Source organism: Geotrypetes seraphini, chromosome 4, assembly GCF_902459505.1.
Source record: "Geotrypetes seraphini chromosome 4, aGeoSer1.1, whole genome shotgun sequence".
NCBI lineage: Eukaryota > Metazoa > Chordata > Amphibia > Gymnophiona > Dermophiidae > Geotrypetes > Geotrypetes seraphini.
Genome location: NC_047087.1, coordinates 308,257,560 through 308,282,859, shown reverse-complemented (window position 1 = coordinate 308,282,859; position 25,300 = coordinate 308,257,560). Strand labels below are relative to the sequence as shown.

At 46.0% G+C, this 25,300-nt stretch overlaps 1 protein-coding gene across 2 annotated transcripts in view; it reads right to left on the bottom strand.

Annotated features, from left to right (window-relative positions):
• The window catches only part of ACSL5 (acyl-CoA synthetase long chain family member 5), a 114,340-nt gene that overhangs the window by 40,950 nt on the left and 48,090 nt on the right, over positions 1–25,300 (bottom strand). For both annotated transcript variants that reach the window (XM_033942336.1, XM_033942335.1), the window contains exons 8-13: positions 20,082–20,114; positions 19,940–19,991; positions 14,781–14,854; positions 13,704–13,781; positions 7,069–7,203; positions 286–420 (exon numbers count right to left, since the gene is read on the bottom strand). In XM_033942336.1, coding sequence (XP_033798227.1) covers positions 286–420; positions 7,069–7,203; positions 13,704–13,781; positions 14,781–14,854; positions 19,940–19,991; positions 20,082–20,114 — 507 coding nt within the window. The remainder of the gene's footprint in view (positions 1–285; positions 421–7,068; positions 7,204–13,703; positions 13,782–14,780; positions 14,855–19,939; positions 19,992–20,081; positions 20,115–25,300) is intronic.

Genomic DNA, 25,300 nt, shown 5'->3' with positions numbered 1-25,300 from the left:
TGTATTTTGAGAATTTAAATTACTTCATTATAATACTGAAATCACATCATATGTCTTATTGTATTAATAATTGGGAGGAGGATGGGAGAAAATGATTGTTTTATGTATTACTTGTGTAGTTAATAGTGCATTTTATGCAGTATTTTATGTTCAATTAATTGTATTGGACTGTCAAAGTTTGAAAATCAATAAAGATTTAGAAAAAAAAAAGAAGTTGGCCAGCCAGTGAAAACGGTTGCCTGTGGAAGAGCTTCAGTTACAAGACATGACCTGACCAGAGCTTACCTGTACTTTTTTAAAGATATACTTGTCCCAGACGCTGTCATTTCGAATAATCCCGTGCCTAATTTCACCATGTTTTCTGGCCATGGCAAAGTTCAAAAGGCGTTGCTTTAAAGGGCTCTGTGCAGCACTTTGTATCTGAAGACAGAGAGATGGACTTTTAAAAACTTTTTTTTTCCTTAAATGATTACGTGAATACAATGAAGTTTAAAAATGTGCACGGATCCAGATTGATGGGACATTTTCAGCTTGTTGACCGAAATTCTCAAGGAATGCCAAGTCAGTGGAAACCCTGGAACCCATCACCTTGCAAACTAGTGAAAGACTTTTAGGGCTCCTTTTACGAAGCTGCGTTAGCGGCTTCAGCGCGCGCGACTTTTCATCACGCACTAACCCCCGCGCTAGCCGAAAAACTACCGCCTGCTCAAGGGGAGGTGGTAGCGGCTAGTGCGGCCAGCGGTTTAGCGCACACGATTACGTGCGTTAAACTGCTAACGCGGCTTCGTAAAAGGAGCCCTTAGTCCCAACTTCCCAGGGTTTTTTTCAGTGTATTGCAGAATATTATGGGATATTACGCCTCATCTAATAATCTATCTTGTGATTTTACTGGGCATGTCCAGATCAGCTCTTTTGTAATATGCCTAGAACCGCAAGGCATTGGCAGAATAAAAGAAACTAACGTAATATACTGTAATATTGCAATATGGTAAAGGAGGCCAACTTAACCATTAGGCAGTGTAACAAAAATAGTACCTCTAGGGGGCGACAAATAGCAGCTGCACTCAAAGCAAAACAATAGGTCTTGTCTTGTTTGGACAAACGTTTAAATGTTACGGAAGCTCAATGCAATACATTACAAGCTGTCTCAGTTTCTGCTGTTAAAGATTCTATCGTGATACATGCTAAAATAGAATCTATGGAAAATATGCATAGAGCGAGAAATCTCCACTTGGTCAATTTCCCTGTAACTCACTTGTTATCACCTGATATTTAGTTAAAAATTTTTTTGAAGAAATACTGGGATTACCCAATGCGGAGAATTTTCCAATAAGTAATTATTATTATGTTCCTCAAAAAAAAAAAGAATCTGCCCAAGAGGTGGACCATCTGGTCACAACAGAAATTAATTTAGCTGAATTTTTGGAAGATACTCAAGATGTGATTCAGAGTCGATCCACCCTGGTAATAACATGCACGAGTGAGATAGATAAAATGTTAATTATGAAACTTTACTTTAAGAACAGGTTAACAGTATTGTGGTGATTTAGTTAGGATTCTTCCTGATGTCTCTAGAGCTACTCAATTTGGAAGGAAAGAGTTCTTGAGGTTAAAACTTAGAGTTTTGGCTCTAGAGGCATCTTTTTATTTGAAACTAGCTGATGCCCTGGCGTTGCACGGGTATTTAATTATAGCAATAACACTGTAAATGGATTCAAATAAAGATACTTTATAGTGGTGAATGAAATTATTTTTTTACAGCTTAATAAAAAGTACAATATTCAAATTATAATGTGAAATATTTGACAAAATGAATACAATACAACTAATGCAAAACGTGATTATAAACAACATTTTTAGTTTCACCTCCTGGAGCAAGAACATATAAGGGTGAACCCACCCTTGAGCAAGCAACATAGAGTTGTGGGCCGCGAGACCCCCAGAACATATCATCCCAGGTAGTGAGGGATCTGCATACCAAGTTTCGTTCAAAGCGGTCAAGCTGTTTTTGAATTACTGTGAGAATGGCAGCTTTTTACATTTTTTCCATTGACATGAATGGGTGAAATCTGATTTTCTGTTTGTAGCTCCGCCCACGTGTGCAGGTGGGCCGCGAGACCCCCAGAACATATCACCCCAGGTAGTGAGGGATCTGCATACCAAGTTTCGTTCAAATCGGTCAAGCCGTTTTTGCATGATCGCGGCACATACACACACACACACATACATACATACATACATACCTCCGATTTTATATATATAGATTTCCTTGTAAATGCTTAGTTAAGTTACATGACGTTGAATATGTTTTTTGGGACCCCATTCAATTACAACAATTTCTAGTTGCTCGTGAGCAGAAATAAGTACAGTATTAGTTTTTCATTTGTATGTTTCATTGCTAAGTTATAGAGGAGGAAAGCATCCCTGTTATAGTAAGGAATGATACAAGTTTCGCGAAGGTGAACTGAGAATTATTTCCTTTATCTTTTCTTCTACTGTTTTGTTGAAAACAGTATCCCATCTCTCCTCTTAGTGGGCTTAAAAAGGATTTATGTATGATGTATTATGAACTTTGTTTGGAGCTTCTCTTTTTTTTCCCTTTGTATTATTGGATAAATGTATTATTCAAATTATAATAAAAAACTTATTGAACTAAAAAAAAAACAAAAAAACAAAAACAACTAACATACTAACTTAAAAAAACTATTAGTGTGCATGTTTACCTGTGAGGGTGGGCAATTTTCAAATCGCTCATATTTGCCTAAGTAAATGGCCTTTGTGATTCTCCTATTTGCATGTTGGTAATTTTCAATCCCACAAATGTATCCCCCCCTAAAAAAAAGGAGGGTGGGGCAAATAAGATAACCCCGCACCCTCATTCTCCCAGATTCTATATATGGCAGACATAACTGTGCGCGCAATTGAATAATGAGCCAATTAGAACCAATAGTTGGGCACTATCGAATGGTGTTAATTAGCAACAATCTGGAGTTTACGCATGCAGTTTGCTACGCACTATTGTATAAAGATGTGTGTGGAAATCTTTTAGTGTGCGGTTGAAAAGTGGGCGTGGCCATGGGAGGAGCATGGGCGGGTCAGGAGCATTCAGTAAAGATGTGCGCAGTATTATAGAATTCGAGGGATGCACAAGTAGTTAACGTACAAGGATTTAAAGCAGGTGTAAAATCCGGTTCATAGACAACGGCGCGAAAGACAAAAGCGCACGCCGACAATTGAGCGCAGCGCGGAGGCGCATGCCGCACAAAATTACAGTTTTTAGGGTCTCCGAAGGGGGGTTTTGTTGGGGAACCCCCCCAGTTTACTTAATAGACATCGTGCCGGCGTTATGGGGGGTTGTAACCCTCCACATTTTACTGTAAACTGAACTTTTTCCCTAAAAACAGGGAAAAAGTTAAGTTTTCAGTAAAATGTGCGGGGTTACAACCCCCCACAACGCGGCACGATATCTATTAAGTAAAGTGGGGGGTTTCCCCCCCACGCCCCTCCCCCGTCGGAGCCCTAAAAACAGTAATTTAGAGCGGTGTGCGCCTCCGCGCTGTGCTCAATTTTCTGGGCGCGCCTTTGTCATGGCGCGCTTTTGACCTGACACCGTAAAATCCTTACGCCCAGAATTGGGCACAGATCCCAGCGCTATGTGCTAGTCTTTACACAGTGTACAACTTGGAGCACCATTTATAAACTAGTGCTCAGTGCTCATTTTTTCGGGGGGTGCCTAAATTTGGATGCCATTTACAAAATCTACTCTATTATGTACATGTATTAGTGCTGTCCGATTCAGGAAAAACATTTTTTATTTGATTTGATCCATTGAATTGATTTTTCAATTTGATGCACATTTTCTGCCCAATTGGGTGTTTTTTTCAAATGTCCTGGCAGATTTATTTTGTAGCCCCTTCACCCCCCCCCCCCCACCTTTGCTCTCTCCAACCCCATGCTGGTGCTGTGGTATAAACAAAATAAACAAAAAAGGCTTTTCCTCTCTCTGTTAGATCCTAGCTCACGATCTCTGTTTAACACCAGCTCTGGCAGGATACATGTTTCAAATCTGACATATTGTAATCACAAATATTCAAATCATGTTGGTCCCAGGCTCTGGTTTCTGTTTGTCTTCTGTTAACTCGCTCGCCAGAGTCTCCTGCCCATTTGATATTTTCTTCTTTCTCCACGCTCACCATCCATCTTCCATCTCTGTACCTTCCCTTCCACTGCCATATCCAACATTTTTTCCCACTGTCTACCATCTCTCTTCTTTCTCTGTCTCTCTCTCTCTCCCTCCTTGCCTTGTGTCCTGGGTCAACTTTCTCTATTCCCCTACATGCAGCATCTCTCCCTTCCATCCCTCCATTGTCATGTGCAACATTTCTTTCTTTCTCCCCATGCATCATCTCTCCCTGCCCTCCACCCTATGTCCAACATTTCTCTCTCTTTCTTCTCCAAGTATGTCTCCCTCCCCTCCACCATATGCAGGGTTTCTCCTTCTACCTATATTCAAGGATTGTAAAGAAATGCTTGAAAAAAAAAATAAACATGTAAATATAAAATAGTATGCATTATTTATGAAATGACCCTCGTACATCAACTAGGCCAAATCTCACAAACTCTGATAATGATGGCTCAGAATTTATTGCAGAATAAGCTCAAATACTGTGAGACCTCTCTGTCAGTATACTTCTCCTCAGTTGCCTATCAAATTTATCTCACTCCCAAAGCCTTTAAGCCTGTTTACAGTTAGGGAATGGGATTCTTGAGGGCTGGTCTGTATCACAATCTCGATAAATACCAATGCCAAGCTCAAAACGGGGACCTAATTTGTCTTCATAGATTACAATTAATTCAGAATACTGCTGCGAAGCTAATCTTTGGAAAACATAAATTTGACCATGTGACCCCTTTGCTTCAGAGTCTTCATTGGTTCCCGGTTTATTTTAGAATTCAATTTAAATGCGCTTGTATTTCTTTAAAAATTCTATATGGTATCTTTAATCCTCTTATTCAAGTTTCAAGTTTTATTAAGGTTTGTTGTATACGCAATATCATATACTTCAATGCGTATAACATTTTAAAAAATAGGGGACAAAACAAAACATTTTTTATACAATTGAATACAAATTATATACGTTCTAATACATAACTGATACAGAAGGCGAGGGGGACGAACTACAATCTTTAAAGAAAGAGAAGAAACATTTAGGGAAGAAAACATATGGTGGGAACAGAAAAGAGAGAGAGAAAAAAAGGGGGATATAAGGGCAGAAATGATCATAGAAAAAAAGAAGATAAATTTACGACCCACTCGTAGGTCTAATTAAGATCTAAAAGATTTAGTGATTGGTAAGTTAAGCTATCTATGTTTCAAATGCGTCCTTATACAGGAAGCTTTTTAAGGAACGTTTGAATTTTTCTAAAGAAGGTTCATTGCGTAAGTATATTGGTCAATTGTTCCAAAGCTGGGGTGCTATAACTGAGAAAATGGTAGATCTCCTGGTCCCTATTACTTTTAACGAAGGGATAGTCAGTAAATGTTGTTGTGTTGATCTAAGTGCCCTGAATGGAGAATACGGTATCAAGAGACGATCCAGAAATATCGGAGCGTGTGATTGTTGAATTTTAAAAGTTATTCTATGTGTGATTGGAATGTTTACCAATTCTCCTTTGCAAGAGGTATCCAACAATTTAAACTCTCCCGTCCTCATAAAAAAGGGATTAAAGGAGTCAAGATCTTCAGTCAATCTTTGGTCTTTAAATTCTCTCAACTCTGGAATGATCTCCCCTTTTTTTTAAGGAGTTCCAGTTTCAATTTTTCCGTAAATCTTTAAAAACTACTCTATTTGCCAAACATTTTGAAAATTAATTCTTTTGAAATTTTGCTATTATCTTCTAATTATCATTTGTAAATCATTCCCTGTTTATTTAATTACTGTAAACCGAGTCGAGCCTTCTCAGAATCATGACTCGATATACAAAGTTAAGCTTTAGTTTAGTTTAGTCATCTTCAGGTTTGAGTCTTAATTTTCAGAGAATTAGAAAGTCTTTGGGGAGGTGCGTGGGGGGGGGGGAGATTGGTCTCAAGATTTTAATTGCACCATCATTCTGCACATTTTCTTTGTGAAAGTTTAGGCGCAAAAGTACTGTAGATCCCGCAGCAGATCGAAATTCTAATGCCACTATGATCGCCAACATTGTGACTGAAAAGTAAGGGAAAGTTTCCAGCAGTAGACCTTTTTTGAGAAAACAGCAGTCTTTATTAATAAATGATACTCCCACGAGTCATAAACTAATGGCCGATGTAGCCACATGTCACCAAGTCTGGCTAGATAAGTATGGAGGGAGAGTGTGGCACAGTGGTTAAAGCTACAGCTTCAGCACCCTGAAGTTGTGGGTTCAAACCCATGCCGTTCCTTGTGACCCCGGGCAAGTCACTCAATCCCCCCCCATTGCCCTTGTGAAATGTTCTCAGCTTTCTTGGGAGAACCGTCTAGAAAGCTGAATAAATAAACGAAGTTTGTGGTTTCAAACTGGTTGGTTTCCTTGACCCTGATGCAGCCAGAATTGGCAAAATATGGCATAACTTCAAGAGGGCTGTTGACCTGGGAGAGGGGCATGAGCAGGTCAGGGGGTGGCCTAGCATTTATGCATCTAACTGCCTACTTTTACATCAGACATTGAGCTAACGACAGGCTTGCAAATGCGGGCTTCTATAATGGCAATTACACACATTTCATAGTTAGCGTGTTTTATCTGGCGTCTAACATTTAGATATCTTTTTGAGAATTACCCCCCATTTGACGTCCATTTCTATGTATGTACAAGATTGTTCTGGGTGGAGTGGATTGGTGTGACCATAATCGCTTCAGATTGTTACAGTTGTCTGACCCAGACAACTGCAATAATCATGATGCCAACTCTGGAAGTCTAAGAGAACATAATTGCTTAGTTTCATGGGTCGGGGCCTGAAAGTCAATTGTCTGGAGACTCACCTAGGACACTTGCACTGGTCCCAATATTACTTCAATGAATATAAAGAGCTGAGATGAGAGGAGTGAGTACCTTATCATATATCCTGTTGAGAAGTCTTGGTACTGTTGGGAACAGAGTTGGCTGAAGGGTCTTCATATCATCTGTTATTAGCCGAATATCACCTTGAAAAAATCCTACTTTTGCTCCACAGCAGTACATAACAGTCTAGAAAGTTTAAAAAAAAAGAGACAATTTACTGTGCTGATAGCCAGTGTCATAGCAAGGGCAGGAGGCGCCCTTCTCTTTGCTCACGCTCTTTGCGCATCTCGCACTCCTTGGGCGCTCCTCACATCACACCCACACCCTCCCTTCTCCTGCACCTGTTTAGATCTTCACCAGCGCAAGCAGCGTCTCTGGCCTGTTGCTTGCGCCGGCCTTGGCGTTCCCTCTGATGTCACTTCCTGGCCCCTCAACCAGGAAGTGATTTCAGAGGGGAGCCAGGACGGTGCGAGCAGCAGGTCGGAGAAATGGCTTGCACTGGTGAAGATTTAAAGAAATGGCTTGGGGTGGAGCAGAGAGGTGCCGGTACCCCCACCAAGATGACGCCTGGGATGGTCCCCCTTACTAAGCCACTGCTGATAACTTGCCATTGAGTCATCCCTCTGGAGACCTCACACTATTGGACTAACAGCAGATGAGTACTCTGAGGTCCAGTTTGCTTCCTTTGGCAAAACCACTGACTCTCATCTCTCTCTTCTTGTCAGTGGCCTAGCAAGGGTGAGAGATGCCCAGGGCAGTAGCACCCCTCCCCCGCCTGTTTCTCTGCCCCCCCACCTCCACATGCTCCTTCCCCGCCTCCTCCTGCCATGCACGTGCTGCTTCCCTTCCCCGAAACCCCTGTAATGTTCCTGGCACGAGCAGCAGCCTCCCAACCTGCCGTCATGCCAGCGTTGGCTCTTTCTCTGACATCACTTCCAGGAAGTGACATCAGAGGAAGAGCCAATGCCGGCACAACAGCAGGTTAGGGGTTGCTTCTCACAGCAGGAACATTACAGAGTTATGGGGAAGGGAAATGGGGTACACACATGGCAATGGGCGGGAAGGAGCAGGGGGGCAGAGAAGAGAGGTGCCTATACCTAATGTGATCATTTATTTTTTTCATCAAAACGGGACATCTATTATTATAAAACTTAATAAACTATGTGAACTAAAAAAACCCCAAAAAAGCGGAACATCTATTAATATTCAGTCCCGCCCCAGCCCCACCTCCAATCCCATCCTAGCCCCGCCCCCAATTTCTTCCATTCATTTTTCATGTACACACAATATCTTATTTCATAATGGTAACCATAAAATTTTAAGAAAACACAAAGCACCCTATACGCAGAGAAAATGTTAATTATCATTTATATTTCGGGGGTTTTCAAAGATGTCACCTCAGTAACTATAGAAAAATAGACAAATATAGTGCAAAATATAGACAGCAGATATAAATTCTCAAAATTGACACATTTTGATCACTAAATTGAAAATAAAATCATTTTTCCTACCTTTGCTGTCTGGTGATTTCATGAGTATCTGGTTGCATTTCCTTCTAACTGTGCATCCTTTTCTTTCATTTCTTTTTGCACTCAGGCCCAACAATTGTCCCTTTCTATTCCCTCCCTCCTTCCTTCCTATGTCCTTAGTGCCCCAGGGCCTCCTTCCTATGTCCTTAGTGTCCCCAGTGCCTCCTTCCTATGTCCTTAGTGCCCCAGCGCCTCCTTCCTATGTACTTAGTGCCCCCAGTGCCTCCTTCCTATGTCCTTAGTGTCCCCAGCACCTCCTTCCTATGTCAGTGCCCCTTTCTATGTCCTTAGTGCCCCAGCGTCTCCTTCCTATGTCCTTAGTGCCCCCAGATCCAGTGTCAGTTCTCCTTTGTACCTTTGTTCCAATTCTTCCTCTCTCTCCCTCCTCTGTTATGATCTTGCCTCTCTGCTCTTCCTCAGGGGCTCTCCTCCTCTGTCTGCACCTCCCAAAGTCCTGCTTCTACCTCCTGTCTTTCCCCTTTGGTCCAGGCCTTTATCTCTCTAGTCTTTCTTCTACTTACAATCCCCCTACCTTCTCTGCCTCTTTCTCTCCTTCCTTCATCCCTCCTTCCTATGTCCCCCTCACTGCCTTCCAGCCTATGTCCCATCCCCTCCCAAAAAGCCTGCCAGCCTACCTCCCCCAAAGCCAGCCTGCCTGCCTCCCTCAAAGTCAGCCAGTCTGCCTGCCTACCTCCCCCAAAGCTAGCCTGCCTGCCTCCCCCAAAGCCTGCCTACCTACCTACCTCCCCCAAAGCCAGCCTGCCTGCCTACCTCCCCCAGAGCCAGCCTGCCTGCCTACCTCCCCCAAAGCTAGCCTGCCTGCCTGCCTCCCCCAAAGCCTGCCTACCTACCTACCTCACCCAAAGCCAGCCAGCCAGCCTGCCTACCTACCTTCCTCTCTGCTGCGCAAAAGCCAGCTTGCCTGCCTACCTCCTTGCCCCTCCCGCGGGAAAAGAAAAGCCTCCCTCCAGGCCCAACTTAAACTTCCCTCCAGCGATTGGCTGGCCCTGAACGTCCTCTCCGACATCAGAATTGATGTCGGGAAGAAGGCTTATGGGCGCGATTAGGCAGGAAGGTAAGCAGAGGAGCAGCAGCGATGGACTGGGGGGGGGGGAGTTTAAATCGGGCCGGAAGGGACGCTTTTTTTTTTGGTGCGGCAGGGAGGGACAGGAAGCGATCGCCTCTCCCATTGTCCCCGTGCACAGCTTCGGGATGCTGTCCCTGAAAACGGGACATTTTGGCGTCCTGAAGCTGTGTGTGGGGACAACGGGACAGGGGATCCGAAAACGGGACTGTCCCATTGAAAACGGGACGTATGGTCACATTTCCTATACCTTCACCAAGATGGTGCCCAGGACAGACCCCACCCCCCTGCCACCCCTTACTATGCCTCTGCTTCTTCTCTTTGTGATTTTTTGATTTAGCTTATGCCTTTTATACTAGTAGGTATTTTCCTGCCCCTGAAAGGCTAAGTCTAAATTTGTACCAGAGGCAATGGAGGGTTATCCGCCTAATTCTTTAAATCTATGTGCACAGTTTTGCAACTAGAATGCAAAATTGCCCGCACAGGTTATAAAATAGTGCTAGTCACATGCTAATTGGTAAGTATCAATAATGACTGATAATTAGCAATAATTGGCATTGATTTAGTTATGAGGGCAACTGCACTTAGGCAATATTCTATACACATAACACCTAAATGCTGTAGCGCACAATTGCGAAGGGATTGTACACACGGGCGGTTCAAGGGTATGTCTTACAGTTGTGCATGCAAGTTGCATGTCACTAACATGCAAAACTGCCAACATTTACAGTATACTGGCTTTTACAAAGCGGCGGTAGAGGTCTCTATTGCAGGCCGACGATGTAAATGCTCTGAAGCTCATAGAATTCCTACGAGCGTCAGAGCATTTACAGTACCTCACCAGCCAGTGGTGGAAACCCAAAAATTTTTTTCAGATATATTAGTAAAAGGAGGAAGATAAAAAATGGAATTGCTAGGCTAAAAGATGCTGGGAACTAATATGTGGAGAGTGATGAGGAGAAAGCAAATGTGCTAAACAAATACTTCTGTTCTTTGTTCACAGAAGAAAATCCTGGAGAAGGACCGAGATTGTCTGGCAAAGGTTACACGAGAAAATGGAGTAGATTCTGCGCCGTTCAAGGAGGAGGGTGTTTATGAGCAACTTGAAAAACTGAAGGTGGACAAAGCGATGGGACCAGACGGGATCCATCCCAGGATACTAAGGGAGCTCAGAGAGGTTCTGGCGAGTCCTATTAAAGACTTGTTCAACAAATCTCTGGAGACGGGAGTGATTCCTGGGGATTGGAGGAGAGCGGATGTGGTTCCTATTCATAAAAGTGGTCACAGGGATGAAGCAGGAAACTACAGGCCGGTGAGCCTCACTTCAGTTGTTGGAAAAATAATGGAAGTGTTGCTGAAAGAAAGGATAGTGTACTTCCTTGAATCTAATGGGTTACAGGATCCGAGGCAACATGGTTTTACAAAAGGTAAATCGTGCCAAACGAACCTGATTGAATTTTTTGATTGGGTGACCAGAGAGCTGGATCGAGGACATATGCTAGATGTAATTTACTTGGATTCAGCAAAGCCTTTGATACAGTTCCTCATAGGAGGCTGTTGAACAAACTTGAAGGGCTGAAGTTAGGACCCAAAGTGGTAAACTGGGTCAGAAATTGGTTGTGGGTCAGACGCCAGAGGGTGGTGGTTAATGGAAGTCGCCCGAAGGAAGGAAAGGTGACTAGTGGAGTCCCTCAGGGTTCGGTGCTGGGGCCAATCCTGTTCAATATGTTTGTGAGTGACATTGCTGAAGGGTTAGAAGGAAAAGTGTGCCTTTTTGCAGATGATACCAAGATTTGTAACAGAGTAGACACCGAAGAGGGAGTGGAAAATATGAAAAAGGATCTGTAAAAGTTAGAGGAATGGTCTAATGCCTGGCAACTAAAATTCAATGTAAAGAAATGCAGAGTAATGCATTTGGGGATTAATAATAGGAAGGAACCGCATATGATGGGAGGAGAGAAGCTGATATGCACGGATGGGGAGAGGGACCTTGGGGTTATAGTGTCCGAAGATTTAAAGGGGAAAAAACAGTGTGACAAGGCAGTGGCTGCTGCCAGAAGGATGCTGGGCTGTATAAAGAGAGGCGTAGTCAGTAGAAGGAAGAAGTTGTTGATGCCCCTGTACAGGTCATTGGTAAGGCCCCACTTGGAGTATTGTGTTCAGTTTTGGAGACCGTATCTGGCGAAAGACGTAAGAAGACTTGAGGCGGTCCAGAGGAGGGCGACGAAAATGATAGAAGGCTTGCGCCAGAAGACGTATGAGGAGAGACTGGAAGCCCTGAATATGTATACCCTAGAGGAAAGGAGAGACAGGGGAGATATGATTCAGACGTTCAAATACTTGAAGGGTATTAACGTAGAACAAAATCTTTTCCAGAGAAAGGAAAATGGTAAAACCAGAGGACATAATTTGAGGTTGAGGGGTGGTAGATTCAGGGGTAATGTTAGGAAATTCTACTTTATGGAGAGGGTAGTGGATGCCTGGAATGCGCTCCCGAGAGAGGTGGTGGAGAGTAAAACTGTGACTGAGTTCAAAGAAGCGTGGGATGAACACAGAAGATTTAGAATCAGAAAATAATATTAAATATTGAACTAGGCCAGTACTGGGCAGACTTGCACGGTCTGTGTCTGTGTATGGCCGTTTGGTGGAGGACGGGCAGGGGAGGGCTTCAATGGCTGTGAGGGTGTAGATGGGCTGGAGTAAGTCTTAACAGAGATTTCGGCAGTTGGAACCCAAGCACAGTACTGGGTAAAGCTTTGGATTCTTGCCCAGAAATAGCTAAGAAGAAAAAAATAAAAATAAAAAATAAAAAAATTTAAATTGAATCAGGTTGGGCAGACTGGATGGACCATTCGGGTCTTTATCTGCCATCATATACTATGTTACTATGTAAAAGGAGTGCATTTATACTAGCCATTGATCTGGCATAAGTACTCCATGCTTAAAGTTAGGCGAGTGACCACTGACTTATGCTAATATTCTGCTAATATAGAGTTAGCACTTAGCGCCCAAATTCTTAGCCTCTAAAATTGTAGTGCCATTTAGAGAATCAACCTAAATGCGACTTATGGAACACTGCAAGCGGCAAGTGAGATTAGAAATGGGCTTCCCTGGTTTTCAGTTCTCTGTTCTAACCATTAGGCTAGTCTTCCATACTTAAGCTTGACTCATGGCCTTCTCCACCCTCTTCTCTGCATCGCATAGGAAGGCTGGCAGTTCCAACCCTGAGGTTTAAACAGTCTCATTATCCCCAGGGTGAGATCAGATCACTGCTAACACCATCCCTATTCTATTTTGTGAAGAATGTTACTTCGGATTTTAGTCTCTTGGAACTTCAGGTCAGGCCCACTGGATCTAATGTTTTCCACTGAAGACGTCAATCTGTGCACTGAACAAACAATGCTTTTGCCCCACTTCAAATATGTAACTTTCGTAAGAATGAGAAGGCAACATGAATCTTCCTTTCACAGTATTTTCCTCTGTGGATATCAACGATAGCAACCACAAAAATAGGGAAACCTAAGGCAAATCGCCCCATTAGTGGATCCATAAATTAAGAAGTCCAATGCTTCTGTTTTTTTCTTGAATATAATTTTGCTCCAAACAGCCTTAGGAAGTATAGAATGCCGGCTACGGACAGAGTTTGCGGCGTGATGTCCAGATGTTCTATACACAGACATTACGCCCAGTACAAGGTCTCTTATATGAATGCAGTATTTATACGGTAGGGTTACCAGAGCCTGGATCTACCCAGACATGTCCTCTTTTTAGGAGGCATGTCCGGGCGTCTAGACGGCTTTTCCAAAAACCCAGACAAAGCGCCGGGATTTTGAAAAGCTTCTTCTTTGGGACCATGTTTGGAAGGGCATCTGTGCATGTGCAGAGGCAACACAGTGACGTCACATGCATGTGTGCACGCATGCATCACGCATGCATCACGCCATCATGTGTGGATGCCCTTCCGACTGATGAGAACAGGTTGAGGGGGCTGGGGCGGGGCGATGGGTCCAGATTTTATTTAACTAAAGTCTGGTAACCCTATTACATGGAGAGATATGGCAAAGCACCGTTACCTGTACAATTCTCTCAAATAAATGAGCCAGAGGAAGATAGGAGATAGCGACATCCGAAGATTGAATAGCAGCTGAAATCTGGAGGTAGAAAGAAACACAGGTGAATTTTTAAAAAACCATTTTCAGGGGAATGACTCGTTAGTTAGTGAAATAAAACTAATCCAGGCTGCTTTGTTCATTCCAGGAAGTGAATCATTGGTAAAGACCCATTGGTTGTCTAATAAATCAACTGAGTGCCCTCGGGATGGGCCTCAAAGTGACAGACGGGACAAAAAGCTTGGAAACATTTCTAATTCCAGTGTACATCATAACATAACATAACAATGAACATAAGAACATAAGAAGTTGCCTCCGCTGGGTCAGACCAGAGGTCCATCGCGCCCACAGTCCATACCCGCGGCGGCCAATCAGGCCCATGACCTGTAATGTGATCCTTTTCTAAGCCCTTTGATCCTCTATCTATAACCTATCTCTACCTCTATCTGTATCCCTCAATCCCCCTATCGTTCAGGAATTTATCCAATCCTTCTTTGAACCCCCGTAGTGTTCTCTTTCCTATCACAACCTCCGGAAGCGCATTCCAGGTGTCCACCACCCTCTGTGTGAAAAAGAATTTCCTAGCAATGGTTCTAAAATTGTCCCCTTTCAGCTTCTCTGAGTGCCCCCTTGTGCTTGTGGTTCCCAATAATCTGAAGAATCTGTCCCTTTCTACCTTCTCTATGCCTTTCATGATCTTGAAAGTCTCTATCATGTCTCCGCTTAGATAATGCAGCTACCTCACAGTTCAGTGTGGTTTACAGTGTATAAAGAGAAATTGCACGTTCTCAAAGGAATTACAATTCAGCTATCTGGAAATTTTCTCAAAGAGGTGAGTTTTTAACAAGTTCCTGAAATGTAAGTAGGGATTAGAACTTGAGATCAAGTGACGAAACTTCTTATACTCAAAGGGCTGCCTGATAGGCCAAAATTCTATTGAAAAATCGCTTGTAAAGACGACCCTTTACTGAGGGGAAGAGGAAAAAAAATAAATCTAGAATTGCGAGCAAAGTGGAAATGGCCAACAAACCTACAACCTACCTCAACAGTTTTAATAAATGCAGAAGCGTCTGCCACAATGTTTTCATGGGTCAGCATAGCGCCTTTGGGGTCACCTATGGAAAAAAAAAAAAAGAACGCAACATGTAGGGCACATTGAGGGCTGTGCATAGTTTTGTCTATCAAAGTAACATAGTAACATAGTAGAAGACGGCAGATAAAGACCCGAATGGTCCATCCAGTCTGCCCAACCTGATTCAATTTAAATTATTATTATTATTTTTTTTTTTTAATTTTTCTTCTTAGCTATTTCTGGGCAAAAATCCAAAGCTTTACCCTGTACTGTGTTTGGGTTCCAACTGCCGAAATCTCTGTTAAGACTTACTCCAGCCCATCTACACCCTCCCAGCCATTGAAGCCCTCCCCAGCCCATCCCCCACCAAACGGCCATACACAGACACAGACCGTGCAAGTCTGCCCAGTACTGGCCTTAGTTCAATATTTAATATTATTTTCTGATTCTAAATCCTCTGTGCTCTAAATCCTCTGTGTTCATCCCACGCTTCTTTTTCGGGAAACTTAGGAGTCCTTTCAGTAAGCTGCGCTAAGAAAAGGGATTAGCGTTCCCTTAGATGGGTCATTCCTGCTCATGAAGCCCATTTTTAGCGCAGCCATGAAAAGGGCTTATTGCAAATTTTTCAATATATAGCAGTGCGCTAATGTTAGTGTCGCTTCAATAAGAAGCTTTACGGGCTCCCACGTTAATCGTGCACTTAGCGGGAAATTCGATAAGAGGCTTCAATTAGGAGCTTTATCAAGCTCATAGCTGACAGCAAAAAAATTAATTGGGAGATAGGCACCTGTCATATAAGGGGTGATCAGTGGCGTAGGAAGGGGGAGCGAGGGGGGTGGTCCACCCCAGGCGCCATGTTGGTGGGGGTGCAGGCACCCCGCGTCCTCCTCCCCACTCACGCCTCTTCCCATTCCTCCTCTCCACGTGCACCCCCTCCTCCCTTCCCCCGTACCACTAGTTGAAGTTGCTGTCCATAGTGGTCAACGGCGTGCTCTTCGCGACCACAACGGCTCTCCCGCCGACGTCACTTCTGGATGCCGCGCATAGGAAACGAGGTCAGAGACCCGATGGGGTCGCGAGGAGCACGTTGTTGACCGCAGCAAGCAATAACTTCAACTAGAGGTACAAGGGGAGGGAAGGGGGGTTCGCGTGGAGGGGAGGAATGGCAATGAGGGCGGGGGAGGGGAGCCTCTCACCCTCACTACACCATTGGGCATGATGATTCTACACATGATGGGTGCCTCTCACATGCCACCTAGAAGCGCCTAACTCCAAAGTCGGAGGCCTGTCATGGAGGCCTTTAAAACCTTGGCCTAAATTTTCAGCACCTACGTAATAGGCACCTACGTGTGACTGAGAAGAGAGAGGGCCTATCTTTTTAGGCATCCTTCACAGGATTCCTCCTAACTGGTTAGAGAAGTACGCTCCCTCCCCACTCCTGAAACATCCCCTCAAAAAGAAAATGAATTACATTAGGTTATTTTCGCCGCATTTCACATGTGTTAGTACGGAACACAACTTAATAAAGGGAACCTTAGTTTGCTGAATAAGTATTTTATTGAATAGAAACACAGAGGCACAAACATGTTTTCATTCTTTTCCGTTTATTCGGGTGGGACCTCTTATCTGATTTGACTAGTTTAAGACTCTCCTATGTGATCATGTGCATCCTTTTGGTTGAGGAGGGACAGGGCAGGATTAACAAATAGGCCCAATAGGCACGTGCCTAGGGCCCGAAATGGTCAGGGGGGCCCGATGAAGGAGGGCATCAACATTGTTTTTTCCAAACGGTGATGGGCCCCTCCAGCATCGATCGGCAACGCGGGCTCGCCCCCCCCCCTCCTATCGGCAAAGCAGGCAGTAATGCAGGCTCCCCCCCCCAATCGACGGAAAGTAAAACAAGCAAGCAACGCGGGTAAGAAAGGCAACGGGAACTGTAATTTTGCAAGCGGTGCTGCTTGCCCAAAGCTTCCCTCTGACGCAGCTTCCTGTTTCCGCCTGGGCGCATGGTGGGGTGGGGCGGGGCAGGGGGGCCCAGTGGACTTGTGTGCCTAGGGGACCTCGACGAATTAATCCTGCCCTGAGGAAGGAAGGTACGTATATTCAATAAGCGATTAAAGCTACAGCCTCAACACCTTGAGGTTGTGGGGTTCAAACCCATGCTGCTCCTTGTGACCCTGGGCAAGTCACTCAATCCCCCCATTGCCCCAGGTACATTAGATAGATTGTGAGCCCACCGGGACAGACAGGGAAAAATGCCTGAGTACCTGAATAAATTCATGTAAACCGTTCTGAGCTCCCCTTGGAGAACGGCACAGAAAATTGAATAAATAATAGTGTCAAAAGTTTCAGCCTGTGATAACCAGAGCTGGTATTGTGACATCATAATGCCTCATTCCACCAATGAGAGCCAACCTCATCAGTGATGTCACAATGGCTTCATTGTTCTATACTTGGCTCACTTTTGCTGCATTTTGATTTCTAGAGTGGTGCAGTGGTTAAAGCTTCAGCCTCAGCACCCTGAGGTTGTGGGTTCAAACCCACACTGCTCCTTGTGACCCTGGGCAAGTCACTTAATCCCCTCATTGCCCCAGGTGCATTAGATAGATTGTGAGCCCACCAGGACAGACAGGGAAACATGCTTGAGTACCTGAATAAACTCAGAAAGTGTTCTGAGCTCCTCTGGAAGAACGGTATAGAAAATGAAATGAAAAAATTAAATAGATTAATGGTTAGAGAAGTGAGCTAAGAGTCAGAGAAGCCAGGATTCAAATCCCACTAGCTTGGAAAAAGCCCCAAACTCTCCATTGCCTCAAGTACAAAACTGAATTTGTAAGCCTTCCAGGGACACAGAAAAAGCTGAATGGAATTCAACTCAAGCCACAACAGAAAAAGTTATGAATTATCTGCACAAAACGCTGGTGCATATCCATAGGTGCTTCCAGTGGCGTAGTAAGTGGGGGGGAGGTCTGCCCCAGGCACTGCCTTGGTAGGGGTGTGGCACCCATCCTCCTCCCTGCCCACCCGCGCTCCTTCCCCACCCCCCTACTGCCTTTTGTGCACCCCGCTTCCCTTCACCTGTACCTCTGTAACATTCCTACCACAAGCAGCAACCCCCAACCTGCTGTCATGCCTGCGTTGGCTCATCTTCTGACGTCACTTCCGGAATGCTCATCTTCTAATGTCACTTCCGGAATGCTCATCTTCTGACGTCACTTCCGGAATGCTCATCTTCTAACGTCACTTCCGGAATGCTCATCTTCTAACGTCACTTCCGGAATGCTCATCTTCTGACGTCACTTCCGGAATGCTCATCTTCTAACGTCACTTCCGGAATGCTCATCTTCTGACGTCACTTCCGGAATGCTCATCTTCTGACGTCACTTCCTGAACCCACTCAAGCCAGACAGCAGGTTAGTGGTTGCTGCTTGTGTCAGGAACGTTACAGAGGTACGGGAGAAGGGAAGCGGCATGCGGCAGTGGGGGGGGGGCAGAGAAGAGAGTGGGGAAGGGGCACTACCGCCCCAGACTCATCACACCTTGCTACGCCACTGGGGGCTTCAAGCCAAGAGCGGAAGCGTGCATGTAATCTTTCTTTTTGCATTAATGTCGCTGGGTTTGACACGAAGGGGCAAATTCTAAAAGAAGCGGCAAAAAGTTTGGGCGCCGAAATAGGCGCTGTTCAGCGCGATTCAAGTAAAATTGGGCGCTGTTTAGCGAATCACGCTGAGCGGCGCCTATTTTGCAGGCGCCCAATAATTAAGCCCGCTCTAGGCACCACTATAAGTTAGGCTGCCATGCGAGCGCTTAAGCGGGCTTATGAGCAGCGATCCTGCAGCAAGTCGCCTAACACGGTGCCACGCCCACGCCTAACGTGCATAGTGCCTATTATTTTTTTGAAGGCCGCCTAAATTTTTAGAGGCGCCTTGTTACAGAATCGCGCTTTCTTGATAGGCGCCTCTGAAATAGGGGCTTAATATTATGCACCGGTTACAGAATTTGGGCCTTACTTCCTATGTCCTTCAGGGATAGAATTACTGAAAGCTGTTACATAAGAACATAAGCAATGCCTCTGCTGGGTCAGACCTGAGGTCCATCTTGCCCAGCAGTCCGCTCACGCGGCGGCCCAACAGGTCCAGGACCTGAGCAGTAATCCTCTATTTATACCCTTATATTCCCTTTTCCAGCAGGAAAATGTCCAATCCTCTCTTAAATCCCAGTACTGTACTCTGCCCTACAACGTCCTCCGGAAGCGAATTCCAGGTGTCCACCACACGTTGGGTAAAGAAGATCTTCCTAGCATTCATTTTGAATCTGTCCCCTTTCAACTTTTCCGAATGCCCTCTTGTTCTTTTATTTTTTGAAAGTTTGAAGAATCTGTCCCTCTCTACTCTCTCTATGCCCCTCATGATCTTATAAGTCTCTATCATATCCCCTCTAAGTCTCCTCTTCTCCAGGGAAAAGAGACCCAGTTTCTCCAATCTCTCAGCGTATGAAAGGTTTTCCATCCCTTTTATCAGAAGTGTCGCTCTTCTCTGAACTCTCTCGAGTAACGCCATATCCTTCTTAAGGTATGGCGACCAAAACTGGACACAGTATTCCAGGTGTGGGCGCACCATCGCCCGATACAGCGGCAGGATAACTTCTTTCGTCCTGGCTGTAATACCCTTCTTGATTATACCTAGCATTCTATTCGCTCTCTTAGCGGCCGCTGCGCACTGTGCAGTCGGCTTCATTGACCTGTCCACCATTATCCCCAAGTCCCTCTCTTGGGTACTCTCATTCAATAACATCCCTCCCATCGTATAGTTTCATTCAGCTTCATTCCCAGGATCTTGAACTGTTCTATCAGCGTGCTCCTTCTGTAGTCTCTCCTGCTGACATCATTAGTCCCGATGTGGATCATCACTGCGGTCTCTTCCGTCTCCGCTCCTTCCAGGATCTTCCCAATTTTGTCCATATACAGTAAAGTTTTGAATAGTGGTTTTGCTCCGCAAAGTTTGGAATCCTGCGCCCGCTTGGTTTATTTTATTTTTTTTTTTGAAGGTTTTGGAATTTGAGGACTCTGACCCCAGGACAAGAAAGAAGCTTCATCTGCACCCACAAATTTCAAGGTGCTGATCCTTACCTGTTGTTCCGCTGGTGAAGCAGACGATGCTGAGATCTTCCGGTTTAGGTGGCTGAAACCAGAGCAAGAAGGCTATTAGTGGAATTATAACGATACGATACTGAATGAAGTACAGTTTATTTCTTAACGTATTGCAACTTACGATTGGTTTTTTGAAGTGTTCTTTACCCAGATCCTGCATTAGAGAGACAAAAGCAGGTTGAGATGACCAATATCCCTTTCCAAACACAGAACACCACTGTGCACTATAGAATAGCACATTTATTGACTTATTTGAAACATGGCTTACTTGCTATATTCTTCAACTATATGCAAGTTGCAAATAATTTAAAACAATAAACAACCAAATAGACAATAAACAACAATTAAAACAAGACTTGATATAAGCTGTGATCTACTAACGGAATATTAACAACTAGTGTTAAAGCCCGTTACATTAACGGGTGCTAGAAAGCAGCCCCCTTTCCCTCTCCCCTTCCAGTTCCTCCCTGACTGTCTCTCTGTGGCCCCCTTCTGTCTCCCCTCCCCCAAGCAAAGCTGTGTGCCTTCCAGCACACCCCTCCCCCAAAGCAACCCCCTTTCCCGCTCCCCCTCCAGTTCCTCCCTGACTGACTCTCCGTGTCCCCCCTTCTGTCTTCCCCCACCAAGCAAAGCTGTCTGCCTCCCAGTACACCCCTCCCCCAAAACAGCCCCCCTTTACCTCTCCCCCTCCAGTTCCTCCCTGACTGTCTCTCCGTGGCCCCCCTTCTGTCTCCCCCCAAGCAAAACTGTCTGCCTCCCAGCACACCCCTCCCCCAAAGCAGCCCCCTTTCCCTCTCCCCCTCTAGTTCCTTCCTGACTGTCTCTCAATGGCCCCTCTTCTGTCTTCCCCCCCAAGCAAAGCAGTCTCTCTCCCAGAACATCCCTCCCCCAAAGCAGCCCCCTTTCGCTCTCCCCTTCTCCCTCTCCCCCTCCAGTTCCTCCCTGACTGTGTCTCCGTGGCCCCCTTCTGTCTTCCCTCCCCCAAGCAAAGCTGTCTGCCTCCCAGCACACCCCTCCCCCAAAGCAGCCCCCTTTCCCTCTCCCTCTCTAGTTCGTCCCTGACAGTGTCTCCATGGCCTCCCTTCTTTCTTCCCCCCCAAGCTAAGCTGTCTGCCTCGCAGCACACCCCTTCCCCAAAGCTGCCCCCATATCGAGTCCTGTTCTTACCATTTAAAGAAAATCAGTGGCTTGTCCCAGTAAGTGGCAGTTCATTTTCTACAGAACTACCTGTCGTCAAATGGTACCTGAAATAAATATATTTCAACCCTCTGCTCCCTTAGTCCCTTGGCGCCCCCTTCTAACACAGCTGGAAAAGTGGGCCGAAAAATGGCAGATGAGCTTCAACGTGGGGAAATGCAAGGTCATGCACGTGGGGAAAAAGAACCCGATGTTCACATACAAAATGGGGGGAACACCACTAGGGGTCAGTAACCTGGAGAGAGACCTGGGAGTGATGGTAGACGCAACACTGAAGGCATCGGCGCAATGCGCCACAGCCTCTAGGAAAGCAAACAGAATGCTGGGTATCATTAAGAAGGGTATTACGACCAGGACGAAGGAAGTCATCATGCCGCTGTATCGTGCAATGGTACGGCCGCATCTGGAGTACTGTGTCCAGTACTGGTCGCCGTACCTCAAGAAAGACATGGCGGTACTTGAGGGAGTACAAAGAAGAGCAACTAGACTGATAAAGGGAATGGAAAATCTCCCATATACCGAAAGATTGAAGCAGTTGGGACTTTTCTCCCTGGAGAACCGAAGACTTAGAGGAGACATGATAGAAACCTTCAAGATCCTGAAGGGCATAGAAAAAGTAGACAGGGGCAGATTTTTCAAATTAAGGGGCGCCACAAGTACAAGGGGGCACTCGGAGAAATTGAAAGGGGACAGGTTTAGAACAAACGCTAGGAAGTTCTTTTTCACTCAGAGGGTGGTGGATACATGGAACGCGCTTCCAGAGGCTGTTGTAGACAAGAAAACATTAAATGGTTTCAAAGAAGGTTTGGATAGATTCCTAGAAGAAAAAGGGATTGAGGGGTATAGATAGGTATAGACCATTGCTCAGGCAATGGGCCTGATGGGCCGCCGTGGGAGCGGACCGCTGGGCAGGATGGACCTATGGTCTGCCTCAGCGGAGGCAACTTCTTATGTTCTTATGTTCTTATGTTCCCGCGGTCCAGACAAACGTCCTTACTCCAGCAGGGGCCACAGCACTCTAAACACGCTGCTTCACGGTCTTCTACTGGCCTGATTTGCTCTGCTGTGTTGGGCAGAGCAAATCAGGGCAGTAGCAGGCCGTGAAGCAGCGTGTTTAGAGTGCTGCGGCCCCTGCTGGAGTAAGGAAGTTTGTCGGGGCGGGAAGAGAAGAGAAGCGGTGGCAAGAGACTAAGGGAGCCGAAGGGAGGGTCGGATGGGAGGCTGAATGAGGGTTCGGGTGTGCCGGGGAGAGGAGCGAAGAAGATGCCGACGACCAGCCAGAGAGATTCGCGCGCATGCGCACTCCTACCTGAGGTGCCCTACATCTCACGGAAAACGGACGCATGCAGTGGGAGTGCGCATGCGCGGCTTACCGTTTTATTATATTAGATAAACCTGAAAAATACAATAATCCTCCCCATCATCTGACCTCTCCTACCGTGTTTCCCCGAAAATAAGACAGTGTCTTATATTCATTTGGGGCCCAAAAAGAGCACTAGGTCTTATTTTCGGGTAGGTCTTATTTTTTCATGTACATGATCATCTCTCCCTTCCTCTCCTTCACCCCAATTCTTCCTTTTTGCTTTCCCCTACATGTGCAACATCATTCCTCCCCTCTCACCCATCCCCATGTGCCTTCCCTCTGCAGCATCTTTATATCCCTTCTTCTCTCCCATACCCCTGTGCAGCAGAACTTTTTGCCCAGCTTCCATCCTTTCCTCCCTCCCATCCCCCTGTGCAGCAGAACCCTTTGCCTAGCTTCTATCCTTCCCTCCCCCCCATCCATGGTGCAGCAGAACCCTTGCCCAGCTTCCATCCTTCGCTACCTCCCATCCCCCTGTGCAGCAGAACCCTTTGCCAACGGGCGCAGCTACTGTAGGAGGCAGGCGAGCTCGATCAAGGAGGGAGATCGAGACAGAGGCGCTGGGCAGAGGAGGACAGTGAGGCAAGGCGCCGGGGAGCAGGAGAGTTCAACGGGGTCGCGGCGAGAGTAGCTCCGCCCACCCCACAACGTCAGCAGCTAGCGACCGGGCTCCTCTGTAAAAGGAGGAGTGCCAACGGCGCACAGCCGCGCCTTTGCAAAGAGCCTTCAGAAGAGCCTAATCCAGGGCAACAGGACACATACTCTCATACTATCTCTCATACTCTCTCATTTACTTTCTCTCTTCCACTCTTTCTAGTTTACTCTCTCATTCACTCTAGTTACTCTCTCTTCCACTCTCTCTAGTTTACTCTCTCTCATTCACTCCAATTTACTCTCTCTCTAGTTTACTCTCTCTAGTTTACTATCTCTCATTCACTCCAATTTACTCTCTCTTGTCACTCTCTCCCTTTTTTTTTTTTTTGATATGGCAGGACGGACAAGGAGCGTGAAACCAACAAGCAAGATTGGTATCCCCTGCACTGAGGTGATCCGGGAGCTGACCTCGGCATACGTACAGACGGAAGAGACCACAGCACCGAGAAAGGACGACTCTGTGCAGACCGAAACCATCCCACAGCAGTACATCACGGCCTCTACACAGACAGAGGAGGTCAGCCAGCAGGATGACGACATCACCCAGGAACTAAGGAGCCTCAGGGAGGAGGTGAAACGTCTGAGAGGCATCATGGAGGATGAGGCCTATATCGATGGGATAGTGCAGGAACTATCCCAGATCACAGAACGAGCCCGTGACGGATCTCCCATGGTGACTCCAGGGCCGACGACACGGGAACCAACTATTGGAGTTCAGGAGATGGATGGAGACACTGACTCCTGGCAGTTAGTGACCTCCTCCACAGGTAAACGTAGGAGACCCCCCCCCCCCCCCATTTACAATCTCTTCATCTTCTTACTCCTTCTCTCACCAGGGCAGCGTCACATCGACTCCACATCTTAACCTGAAGAACAGATTCCTGGTTCTGCAGGAAGAGACTACCGACGTAGAGCAGAAAGAGACCACCGACGTAGAGCAGGACCAGGATCAACACATATCCCCATCCCCATCTCCAGAGACAACGGATCAACGCCCCCAAAAGAAGCGCAGAGTGATAGCCATCGGGGACTCCATGTTGAGGGGCACCGAGGGACCAATATGCAGACCGGATATGCAGTCGAGGGAGGTCTGCTGTCTACCCGGAGCCAGAATACGAGATGTGACCACCTGTCTTGATCGACTTCTCAGACCCCAGGATCACTTCCCAATGCTGCTCATCCACGTCGGAACAAATGACACTGCGAAGAACACCATGGAGGATATAGCTAGAGATTTCGGAGCTCTGGGAAGGAGGCTGAAGCAGACGGATGCACAGGTAGTATTCTCTTCAATTCTTCCTGTTAGGGGCAGAGGAAGGGACAGGGACGAACGTATCCTGAAGACGAACGAGTGGCTACAACGATGGTGCCGGGAAATGAACTTCGGATTCCTGAATCACGGTGAGGCACTACAGGGACTACAGGGACCAGACGGACTCCACCTGACCAACAGAGGTAAGAACGTCTTCGGACACCGACTAGCCCGCCTACTTCGAAGGGCTTTAAACTAGGTAAGTCGGGGGTGGGTACCCACTTTTACACCAGAGCAGTAAGTAACAATCCAGAGGTGGCGAACCAAAACTCCGCTTCCAAGTCCGAGGTAAGTACCCTTAATACAAGAGATTCGCTAGGAGACACTTTAACTCATCAGGACCTCAGTAAACACCAAGAGTGGAGAGCTATGTATGTTAACGCACACAGCCTAGGGAACAAACTTCTAGAACTGGAAACAGAAATGGTTAATGCAGACTTAGACGTGGTGGCTGTGTCCGAAACATGGTTCACAAACTCTCATGGGTGGGATATGACTATACCGGGATACAACCTGCTTCGCAAAGACAGAGAGGGTAAGTTAGGAGGTGGGGTAGCACTTTACGTCAAAGAGCACATCAAGACAACCAGGATCACGGATGTTAGGTATACCGGGGAATCCATCTGGGTAAACCTGGCTAGAGGCGGAGAAAAATGCCTATACCTCGGTGTGGTATACAGACCTCCTAGACAATCGGAGGAAAAAGACGCAGAATTAATTGAAGATATTGAGAATATCACCTTGCGGGGGGATGTTGTTCTATTAGGAGACTTCAATATGCCTGACGTAAACTGGAACACACTCTCAGCGACAA